This window comes from Bos mutus, chromosome 23 (genome assembly GCF_027580195.1).
Source record: "Bos mutus isolate GX-2022 chromosome 23, NWIPB_WYAK_1.1, whole genome shotgun sequence".
NCBI classification, from domain to species: Eukaryota; Metazoa; Chordata; class Mammalia; order Artiodactyla; family Bovidae; genus Bos; species Bos mutus.
In genome coordinates, this window is record NC_091639.1 from 19,195,335 (window position 1) to 19,207,578 (window position 12,244).

General features: G+C 41.5%; 1 protein-coding gene across 7 annotated transcripts in view; it reads right to left on the reverse strand.

The window, feature by feature from the left end:
* LOC102272785 (cytidine monophosphate-N-acetylneuraminic acid hydroxylase) overlaps positions 1-12,244 on the reverse strand; it is an 82,868-nt gene that overhangs the window by 6,285 nt on the left and 64,339 nt on the right. For 6 of the 7 annotated variants that reach the window (XM_070361449.1, XM_070361455.1, XM_070361453.1 and 3 more), the window contains exons 11-13: positions 9,775-9,915; positions 5,109-5,283; positions 3,304-3,420 (exon numbers count right to left, since the gene is read on the reverse strand). In XM_070361449.1, coding sequence (XP_070217550.1) covers positions 3,304-3,420; positions 5,109-5,283; positions 9,775-9,915 — 433 coding nt within the window. The remainder of the gene's footprint in view (positions 1-3,303; positions 3,421-5,108; positions 5,284-9,774; positions 9,916-12,244) is intronic. The other variant, XM_070361454.1, reaches the window with a different exon arrangement.

Below are 12,244 nucleotides of genomic sequence, written 5' to 3' on the forward strand. Positions count from 1 at the left end.
CCATTAGCAGAGAAGTGGTGGTAGCAAATGTGTTCACTCAGATACAGGCTTGAGAACATGAGTGGGTTGAGCACAGAACCCTGATGGAAAACAGGAGATGTAAGTGGTGGCTGGAGAAAGAGACCCCCAAAGAATACAGAAGAAGAGAAGTTAGGAGGCCTAGTGTCACTGGCGCTGAGAAAGGACTTCTACTTCAAAATGATGGACAGATCCCATGCATAACCTGCCTTCCACCCACTTCTGGATGCAACTGAAGTTGGTGACAAAGCAACTGCACAGGTATGAGCCGCCACAATGAAGAAAAAGTGAAGTGAATCATTGGCAGGAGATTTCAACTAATGAATGTGAACGTGGAAAGCAGCTAGGTGAGTGGCATTAAAGAACAGGCCAGAGGCCGCAGAATCCAGGAGAGTATGAGAAAGGACATTCGGATTTGGAATGAGAAGAGGTAGGTACTGTGGATAACAGCAGGGGCACAGAGCACAAAATTAGGTACATGAAACAGTGAGCACCCACTTCCCTAGGCTTACACATGGTTCCAGGGCCAAATACCTTCAGACAGTTCTCTGACGAAATGGAATCAACTTTACAGGAAGAATGAAGGCAGGGAGTGTATTTGTGATGCCTTATCACAAATACAAGGACCTCCACATTTTGATATTTAGGAGCCCCTCAGCCTAATAGCTGGCTCCTCACCTTCATAAACTTAAATGAGTGCTCCCTTATCCACATACAATCTGGGTTATAGTTCATAGCCTACTCCCTTTTAAAAAACCGAATTGGCCTTCCACATTTATAAATCTAGATGTTTCACATGAAAATCCAGATATCCAAGTTTTCTGGAAAATGCAGAGGATCAGCTGGAGCTCAGTAGGGGCTCCTCCCTTCCCATGCTTTCCACTTGACCCAGTCCCCACTCAACTCCACCTAGTTAAAGATCTGCCTGGGGTCCATCTGTGAGCATTTAAGCATGTAACCCCCACCTTCAAGTAAAGCCTGCTGGATAATAGATCTTACCCATATACAGAGAGCCCTGAGTCAGCTTGAAAAGGTCTTTTTTTTTTTTTTGGTAAATATAGACTAATCCCTTGATTCTTAAAAGTCACCACAGTGGAAGGAAGGTCAGCCTGGGATAAGCAGCAGTGCATGCAGCTAGAAGCCAAATGAGCAATGCCTTCAGGCGTCCGTGGAAAGTGACTGCCACCCAGCATTATGTGTTCAGCAAGCTGTTGTGCAAGATCAGACAGGAAAATACTTAAAGGGTAGCTCCTGTGCAAACTTTCTTCAGCAGATACCTAAGCAGAAAATACCACAAAGGAGGAAAGCAAAGAAGTGAAGACATGGGTGGGGTCTAGAAGAGGCTGAGGGAGGTCACAGGGTGACAGATTGGCAGCAGACCTAGAGAGGAGCCCATCCAGCCGAGAGCGGGAGCTCCTGAGAGTGCTAGGAGCCGGGCATCTAGGAAAGATGGAGAGTTGGCATGATAGAAAATACATTCATGTGTTTGAAAGGCAGTGAATGCCTCCCCTCCAAAAAAGGCAATATGAGAAGGCTCCAAGTGGCAAGAGATGGAGCTCTTCCAAGGATAACCTCCTTAAACAAACCTCAACATACAGAAATATCACTAATATCCTGAGATATAAAAGCACTTGAGTCAAAATAGGGACCACCATGTATGCGGCAGGCATGACGATTTGCCCCATGGTGTGGCAAGTCTGCTCATTTGTATTAAAGAGAGCTGTTGCTAGCTGTATTCAACAGAAGCAATGTGAAAAGCTGTAAAAACAAGCCTTTTTTTTTTCAATGACGTATTTTAAGTGAACTTGTGATTTTAAAAATTCCAAAGAAAAATCTCCCTGATGGTTAACAGATACCTTAATTTATAAGTTTCGTAAGTTCAGATTTAAGAAGCAATGCAGTGGCTAAATACACAGACTCTGCAGTTAGACCCCTTGCTGCTAAAGCCTTCAGCAGGATTTACAAGCTGTATGACCTTGGGCAGATTATTGAACCTCTCGGCATGGCATTTTCCTCATCTGTAGGGGAGTATAGTAATATCGATTCATATCATGGTTGTTATATTAAATGACTTAATATTTATGAAGCTGTGTTATGTATGAGTTTGGTAAAAAAAAAAAAAGGCAATAAAATATCAGGTTCATTTTGCTTAAAATCGGTGTTTCATGTAGTGTTTTCCTATGTGTGAAAACTCAGTTTTTTAAAACCCCCAAAGCAGGCAGTAGATTATCGGTTTTACCAAAGTTTCAGCATAGGATTCTCTTCAACAGCAAGTACTAAACATAAAAATACAAATCCAATTATTAAAATGTAGTTTAAGAACAGGCCTATTATACAAAGGTACATCTGCTGCTGCTGCTAAGTCACTTCAGTCATGTCCGACTCTGTGCAACCCCATAGACGGCAGCCCACCAGGCTCCCCCGTCCCTGGGATTCTCCAGGCAAGAACACTGGAGTGGGTTGCCATTTCCTTCTCCAATGAATGAAAGTAAAAAGTGAAAGTGAAGGTAACTCTATAATTAAGGCATTACACATTTATATGGCACACGTTTAATATGCTTAAGGGCAGACTATACACCCTCCTAATTTATTTAGTGATTCTTACATGTACATAGAATTTAAAATTACAATCCATGCTCATATATATTATGTCATTTGACTATCATAAAAACATTATAAAGTACGAAGAAGCCCCACAGAAGGGAAAAAAAAAAAAAGACTTGAATGGGGATTCAAAGGCTCATAGTCAGTAATCCTAATCAGCAGGGGTAGGGAACCCATACCAGTCTTGACATTGTGTCCAAAGCCCCAGCTCTTAACATCATGCCTGACTTGGGCTAGGGATCTGCTAAAAGTTGGAACTCAAAATATGCGTTGGTTTATGTTGACAGTTTTCTGTAGAAAGCCACCAACAGTGTTTGTTTGCGGAAGGAGACATTGCTGGAGAAACGGTAAAGGGGCAGACAAAGATCAATGCTTGCAGGTCTGCTAACAGCACAGGCGGGCCAGCTGTTTGGAAGGAAGCAGGTAGAAAAGCCAGTCTTTGCAAATGACTCAAAAAGAAGCAAGTATGGAGTTTAGTTAAAAATATTCTTTCAATACCGGCATATTAGTTGTGACAAATGTAGCATGTTAAAGTAGTATGTTAACATTCTCTGTAGTATCCCTGCGACTTTACTGTAAATCTAAAGTTACTCCAAATTTTTTTGGAGTAAATTAAAAAATTTATTTAGGAAGGAAGGAAAGAAGGAAGGAAGGAGCATTTCCACTGGTGTTGCTGCTTACTTCCTCATATGGATGTTCCCGGCTTGGTCTTTCTTTTGGAAAGGATAAATCTAGAAAGTCAACCAAATAGTCATATCCTCCAGGAAAAGGGCTGAAGTCCTCATCTGTCTCAATCATCTGTGCAAATGACAACATGGTAAAGGGAAGAAGCATATCAATCTGGTTGTCAAGATCCTCAAAAAATTCTAGAATGTGCAAGCAAATGATAGCAATGAACTGGAGTAAATATAAAAAGAGGCTTGCCTCTCTCTCTCCTGCTCTCCCTATCACTCTATGTGGCTCTCTAACTCTCTCTTCTCTTTCCTGAATTGAATTCTAATCCTACTCTTCTACACTAGCAAAACTGCTTCATGTCACTAACTTCATTCAAATTTACAGAGAAGGTTATCACTGTCTTAGATATATGTATAATTAGTATACTTAGTAATTAGTAAGTATAATTAGTAACGAGCTATCAAATACCACTGTAGTTTGCAGGCTAAAAGATAAATAAAACGTGGACTGTTTCTCACCATCACCTAGCATCCAAACATAAAGAGTGTCACTGAAAATTCCAAATATTTTCTCTTTTTCACGTTAATCACTCAACTGAAAATCTCATTTAGACCAAAGTTCGTCAGGTCTTCAGGTTTCAATTTTCTAAAAAAATATTTGGGAGCTAATAGAGGCATCAATATTTCATTTTGCTAAGTGAGGACTTAAAACAAATTTTTACATCTACTATCCTTTTATTTCATTAAAGGAAGAATGCTTTCATGCCTCAAAAATAGAAAGGACTAATCTTGGAAGCCTGGCATGCTGCAGTCTATGGGGTCGCAAAGAGTTGGACACAATTTGGCAACTGAACAACAATCTTGGAATAATGACAATTCATCCCAAGAAAAGAGAGTTGACATCTTTGTAACCATACTCACGTGCATACTCATACTTGTTTCATTACTGACCAGCAAAAAGTTTGCACAGCCTGGCACTGACCTCTGGGTAGGTTTTTAGGACTTACTGATTTTGAGAATGCTAAGTATTGTGTGCTACCAAGTATTAATGTTCAGGGGTTGAAAGGTAAACTTGAAACTAGTCCTCACCCCGAGGGTAACCAATCTTTGTTGCCAAGGGTATAATGTCGTCCATTTCCTGATGCGTTCCCTAAACTTTGCTCCCCATGCACAAATTCAGGCACTAAATATAAGTGGGATAAAATATACAGATAAGTGCTGCAGGGATTTCCAGCCCATTTCAGACCTCCTCTTTCTCTTTCACCCCCTGCTTTTTAGGACATATTTTGGTTTTGGATACATCCTCAGTTTTCTGGTGACCAGCTTACAGCATGAACCACTTGAGCCTATAAGCTCTGTGTGTACGTGTCACGGCTAATTTAAGTTCCAGGCTGACCCTGTGGTTGGTGCACCTCACTCCTTACCACCGCTGCAGATAAGAATTACCCACTTCCTGCTGCTACAAGATGTCACCTCTCTGGTGGGATCCACCTGCCAATTTCACAGTTGAAGTAGCTTTTTCCACCATACAACCAAAACACCGCAAAATATCGACAAAACAAAAGCAACTAACGCATGGTGATGGGAAGAAAAAGAATCCTCCCAAAGAGAAACTGAGCTGGACCTCAGAATGCTTCCTATGAAAACGTTTTCAAACAGGGATTGTTTAAGCACATTGTCCCATCGATTCTCTGTGAGGCAAATGGTAGGACTTAAAAAATGCTTATTGAGAAACAAATTGGAATACGAAGGGGTTTTCATATACTTCCATAATACAGGAAAGCAAAGACAAACGGCACTTCATAAGCATACCCTGACCACCAGGTTATAATCCTTAAATCCAGCCCAAGTGAAGTACTCTTTTATCCAGGATGAGTGACGAAATATTTCATCTCCTACAGCAGCATTCAAGATTTTCAAATATGGTCCAAAGTCCCAGGAATCCTTGTAAATTTTAGTCCCCTCCGGAGGCTCAATGATGCCTTTGCTTAAAGACAAAAAGATGAGAGAAGAAGGAAAGAAGACAGCAATAAATAAGGAAGGAAGGCAAAAGTTAGCACTTCAATTTCAGCAGTCAATCAGAGGAGCAGCTTTTCGATCATTCAGGTGGTACACAGGGGTCCCACAGAAGTGCCTTGGGGGACACCTCCCCAGCCTTAACTAGAATAGCTCTTGTTAATTGTTTAGTGTGATGGCTCTCGAAGTCAATACATTTAAAGATAAAAGTCCTTGTCTTGAAAAAAAAAAAGTTGGAAAGCCACTGATGTGGACCCTTTCAGCTCAAATCACTAAATTATGGGAATGTTAAATATAATATGGTCATGTTGATTTTGCAGAAGCCTGCTCACACCTGCCCTGCCCCCCCAGCTCCACTAGAATATAAGTTTGATGAGAGCAGCATCCGTGATTGGCACACAGAAAGTGTTAGTTGTGTCCACCTCTTTGCTACTCCATGGACTATAGCCTGCCAGGCTCCTCTGGCCATGGGATTTCCCAGGTAAGAATACTGGAGTGGATTGCCATTCCCTTCTCCAGGGGATCTTCCTGACCCAGGAATCGAACCCTGGTCTCCTGCTTTGCATGTAGATTCTTTATTGTCTGAGCCACCAAGGAAGCCCAGCCATAGAAGAGGTCCCACAAACATTTGTTAAACATAGGAATGTCTTTAGCCTGTCCTAGGGATATACCCAGAATTTTGTGTCTCTAATATACGGTCATCTTTCTGTACTAATCAAAGCTGACAGGGCAACTGTACCTGGAAACCCAGTCAGCAATATGGATGACAGTTCTCTGACATTCCTAAAGCTGTCCATCCAGTGTGAGGATGGATCATTGCATGGGACATGGAAACTCGAATCCTGGCAATAGAATAGAATGTGATCGGGATGAGGGAATGGTGATAAGGAAATGGGCACCTGGATGGTAGAGATTAGGCAACTCTGTGGCACTTCTCAAAACAACACTTTTAGTCCATTGTTTGACCACAGCTAGAGATGCACTGGTTTTGGTAATAAATTACTTGTCAAATCCTAAAGTTTCTAACTTTTAAATGAATCTCAAATTTGCTTCCTCAACTCCTCGCCTCATCTCAGTTTATAGCCTCACTAATCTCTTGCTAGCTAAAGCCTCAGCCTCCCAGTTGGCCTTCCTGATTCCAGTTCTTCCCACTGTGGCCTCCTCCCCCAGGAAATGCTCCTTTGCAAAGTGAAATGGGTTTTTTAAAAAAAACAATGCAGTAATGTTCCTTCCTCACTTTATAACTTTCTCAAGCTCTCCTTACTCACAGGCAAGTTCCTTGGGCTGTTTTGCAAATTCTTTCTAGCCCTGGCCAGACACGGAATTCCTGTCTCACCCTTTCCTTCCCTTTTCACTTACCGCCCCTACACTGGGGTGGATTTGACTTCATGAGGGAAGGACCTCTTCACAGCCGTTTGTCTGTACCTACTATGATGCCATGTTTACAGAAGGAGCTCAGTAAGTCCTTTCTGAATGAATGGCATACTATTCACTTATTCAAAGAAAATATATTTACTAACACAACATTGTAAATCTACTATATTTCAATAGAAACATTTTTTTAGAAAACAAACAAAAAAACAAACTATCTGTATTCACCAAACTCATGACATTATTTGCACCTCCCTTCTCCAGCACGTGCCAGAATCTCGATCTCTCTCGCTCTCTTAACTACTTTCTGAAACCTCCTCCTGATTTCTAAGGCACAAATGCCTTCCTGGACACATTTACTGTTCTCTCCTGCCCTCTCCTCCCCTCACAAGAAGGCAGAGTTAAGCACTTAGTCTCCCTATATCCCTTACTCTGTGTCTTACAATTGAGAATCCAACAATAATCAACCCTCTTGTTACCCAGGATGCTTTGGTGTAACTTGATGATACAAATGCAGATTCCTGGGCTCTGCCTCCTATCTACCCAATCAGAACCTTAGAGGGTGGAACCCAAGGAGCTGCAGTTATCCAAGTGACTGGAGTTATTCTGATGTGCTTTCAAGTTTGAGAATTATTACCATAGAATACATCTGGGGAACTGGAGAGAGAGGATGGAGAATTCTGCAAATGCCAAAAGCCAGACTCTTGAATGCCCTGCTAAAACCTGAAATAATTAAAAACTTCTTTCACCCCTGATCTAGAGAATACAAACTGCTTTTACCCTTGAGATTCTGGGGAGATTCTAAGGAATTTTAAGCAGGGAAGGGGACAGAGTTTTACATTTAAAAAAAGTATCTTTGGCAGCAAGGCAGAGTAGGGGCTTTCAAATTCCTTGCCTGTGATCCCAGTAAGAATTCTATTTTACATCAGGACTCCCACATACCATGGGCACCTGTGAGACAAAAGTTTCCTGAAATAATACTATCCCTTGTTATGTGTATTTGGGCAATGTACTCAGGTCTATTTGATTTTACTCTATTACATTTTTAAAAAATCCTGGTTGTGGTCAATGCCATTGATTTTTCAACCCACCAGTGGATTGTGACCAGCATAGGATCAGGATGTGCTGAAGAATGGATCAGAGGAGAGGTTCAGGGGCCACTGCAGGAATCTAGGTGAAAAATTGTGAGAGGCTAAAGTCACAATGGAAGAACAAGAGTGATGGATTTGTAAGAGCTTTATGCAGCAGAATTGACTAGATGTGGCAACCAGTTGGGTATGGGAGGTTACAAAAGGTCATAATCAGCTGCCTGCACCACTCGTGCCAACTTTGCAAAGGTAAGGCCCAAGCGAGGGGTGTGTTTTTGGTGTGTCCAGATTTCCAACACATTTAGTCCATTTCTAAATAAAGGTGAGGAACTAACAGTTTCATTTGGCTCAAAACAAGTATTTGTAAGGGGCTTCCTAGTGGCACAGTGGTAAAGCATTCCCTGGGTTGGGAAGATCCCCTGGAGAAGGAACTAGCAATGCACTTCAGTATTCTTGCCTGGAAAATTCCATAGACAGAGGAACCTGACGGGCTACAGTCCACGGTGCTGCAAAGAGTTAGATGTGACGGAGCAACTGAGCACACATGCAAGTATTTGAAAAATCTAGGCCTGAGACATCAAGGTTCCTGAACGGCACTCCCAGTGCGCTGTTTCTGTACAGTCTATGGAATTGGCAGTTGGGTAGACTGGTTCCAAATAGGAAAAGGAACATGTCAAGGCTGCATATTGTCACCCTGCTTATTTAACTTATATGCAGAGTACATCATGAGAAACGCTGGGCTGGAAGAAGCACAAGCTGGAATCAAGATTGCCGGGAGAAATATCAATAACCTCAGATATGCAGATGACACCACCCTTATGGCAGAAAGTGAAGAAGAACTAAAGAGCCTCTTGACGAGAGTGAAAAAGTTGGCTTAAAGCTCAACATTCAGAAAACTAAGATCATGGCATGTGGTCCCATCACTTCATGGCAAATAGATGGGGAAACAGTGGAAACAGTGTCAGACTTTATTTTTGGGGGCTCCAAAATCACTGCAGATGGTGACTGCAGCCATGAAATTAAAAGACGCTTACTCCTTGGAAGGAAAGTTATGACCAACCTAGATAGCATATTCAAAAGCAGAGACATTACTTTGCCAACAAAGGTCCGTCTAGTCAAGGCTATGGTTTTTCCAGTGGTCATGTATGGATGTGAGAGTTGGACTGTGAAGAAAGCTGAGCGCTGAAGAATTGATGCTTTTGAACTGTGGTGTTGGAGAAGTCTCTTGAGAGTCCCTTGGACAGCAAGGAGATCCAACCAGTCCATTCTAAAGGAGATTAGCCCTGGGATTTCTTTGGAGGGAATGATGCTGAAGCTGAAACTCCAGTACTTTGGCCACCTCATGCGAAGGGTTGACTCATTGGAAAAGACTCTGATTCTGGGAGGGATTGGGGGCAGGAGGAGAAGGGGACGACAGAGGATGATATGGCTGGATGGCATCACTGACTCGATGGACGTGAGTCTGGGTGAACTCCGGGAGTTGGTGATGGACAGGGAGGCCTGGCGTGCTGCGATTCATTGGGTCGCAAAGAGTCGGACACGACTGAGCGACTGAACTGAACTGAACTGAATTAATGCTCATATGAAAACTAACTCTCAGGCTCATTGTTTTTCACTTTGAGCTGTATCAATTATCTTTCAAAGAAAAAACTTCCTTACTCTTTATCTTCAAGGCAGGTTCTGAGATGAGGAAAACACTTAGGATGAGAAAATTATTTATAGTACTGAGAAAAAAATTCAATCTTTTATCCCTTAGATTTGAAAGATACTTATTTAATAGTTTTTTATTTGAATGGTAAGACTTCTATTTTAAAAAGTGATGTGTGGATATTAATTCATGACAAGTTCAGGATGCTACTCAAAAAAAAAAAAAAAAAAACCTTAATATTCCTACAAATTGGGACCTACCAAGAGGCCAGAAGTATGTCCTTTATTTTCTCGTAAAATTGAAAAAAAAAAATCCCTGAATCATTTTTATTCTCTATTAAGTATTTAAGCCAAACCTGTCTGTTGGATCCTTTAGCATCCTACCCAGATCAAGAGTGGCTCCAGGTCGCGGTGTCCATGTTAACACATCAGAATTTTTCTTGATAAGATTGTTGAGTTCATCTGGGTCATTTTTGATGTTTGTTTCCTTAATGTACCTGAGAAATAAGGACATTGCCATGTCAGAAAGTTTATTCTCAGTTGAAATTCTGATTAGAACAATGACAGAATTTTTATTTGTTTCTTCTTCTTTCATACTTCCCAATCCCCCTCTACTTAGCTCAGGAAAAATAAAGACTATATTTGGGCTAATGTTCCTAATTAGGAAAGAGCTGTTAGTCAAAGAACGTTGCACTTATAGCTTGTTTTTAAGTAATAATCACATAGTGATTGGAATTGAAGTTAGATAGAGTGAGATTATTATAAAGAGGTGGGAATAGCACACTTATATTTAATTTTTCCCAGTTTTTTTTAAATTGAGGTATAGTTATTTACTGTGGTGTTGGATAAGACTCTTGAGAGTCCCTTGGACTGCAAGGAGGTCCAATCAGTCCATTCTGAAGGAGATCAGCCCTGGGATTTCTTTGGAAGGAATGATGCTAAAGCTGAAACTCCAGTACTTTGGCCACCTCATGCGAAGAGTTGACTCATTGGAAAAGACTCTGATGCTGGGAGGGATTGGGGGCAGGAGGAGAAGGGGACGACAGAGGATGATATGGCTGGATGGCATCACTGACTCAATGGACTGAGTCTCAGTGAACTCCGGGAGTTGGTGATGGACAGGGAGGCCTGGCGTGCTGCGATTCACTGGGTCGCAAAGAGTCGGACACGACTGAGCGACTGATCTGATCTGATAGTTATTTATAATAGTGTGTTAGTTTCAGGTGTATAGAATATTGGCTTGTTTTATTGTATTTAATATTAATTAAATATGGTGGTGGTGGCAATTTAGTCGCTAAGTTGTGTCTGACTCTTGCAACCTCATGGACTGTAGCCTGCCAGTCTCCTCTATCCATGGGATTCTCCAGGCAAGAATACTGGAGTGGGTTGCCATTTCCTTCTCCAGGGGATCTTCCCATCCCAGGAACTGAACCCAGGTCTCCTGCACTGCAGGCAGATACTTTACCAGCTGAGCTATAAGGAAAGCCCTTTAATTAAATATATGGATGATTAAATATTAACTGGTATGTAAATGCTAAGCAAATAACACGAACTAATTGTTTTTATCTTTACAACCCACTATTGAGATACCTGCCTTTATTACTCTCATTTTATATGGAAAGAGACTAAGGGTCAGAGGGGCCAGGTGACTTGGCCCAGGTCAGCAGAGTCCATCCAGAGCTCTATCGCCAGAGCGGGGCTTGACCTTCCCAGGAGGCCACAAGGAGGAGCCTCTCCCCAGCTTTAGGAGAAAGTCTGATAAATCTTTCCAACCCCTTCCACCATGTAAGTTTATATTAAAAAAGATAGGCATCTATGAACCACATAGTAGGCCCTCAGTAGACACTAAGTCTGCCAGCACGTTGATCTTAGACTTTCCAGGCTTCAGATGTGTGAGAAATAAATTTCTGTGTTTTATAAACCACCCTCCCCCCAAAAAAAGTCTTTCCAATTAAAACCATTAAAATCCACTGGTTAGAAAAGAACACACACACATCCGCGGTCATAGCCCCTCCTGAGATCTAGTTTCTCATTGTGTTATTGATCAGAGCTGAGTATCTCCCAAATTTAATTACAAACCACAGTCTTTCTGGAAAAGTACTAAGTCATCAATTTCAATGTTATTTGGGAAGGTAATTGTGGTGGTGCTGGAGTCAAAAAAGAGAGATTCAGAGAAACAGGCTTTGTCACTGTACTTCATCAGACATGGGTGACCCAAGCATTTTTGTTAAAGGGAATTTTACTTTCTTGTGCTACAGCTTGGCGACCTAGACTGGATAGATATTTTCAGCCAGATATACAGACATATGTAAGCACTGCAATTTCATAGCTCCAAGGTGAGTTACATTATTTATGATCTTGGGATCAATTTTGCAGACATGAGTAAAGATGTCTGTCCACCCAAATATGTCTAACTACTTCCTTCCCGCACATGTGAATGTCCTTCCACTGGCACAGCCCTCAGTTTGAAGCAGTGTCACCTCTTTGTCTCATTTTCTTCCTACCTCTCATCTCAAAATGATTCATTACCTGGTTTCCTTGCCTCCTGAAAAACATGACACTATCAGATTACTCTTCCTAAAACACAATGTGTGGTGTTCACAAAATTCTTTAACTTCTTTGTCTCCACCTCTAAAATAATAATAAAATTAATACATACTCAGATGCCACCCTCTGAGGGGTATTGTGAGTACCAAGGGTAACATTTGCCAACCACTAATACCAGAACAATGGCTTGTAATCACTTTAAATGCCAGCATCATGTTAAGTGATCAAGTGGCCCCATTGGTAAGAAACCATCATATCCAGTTCTTCAAGTTCTCACAA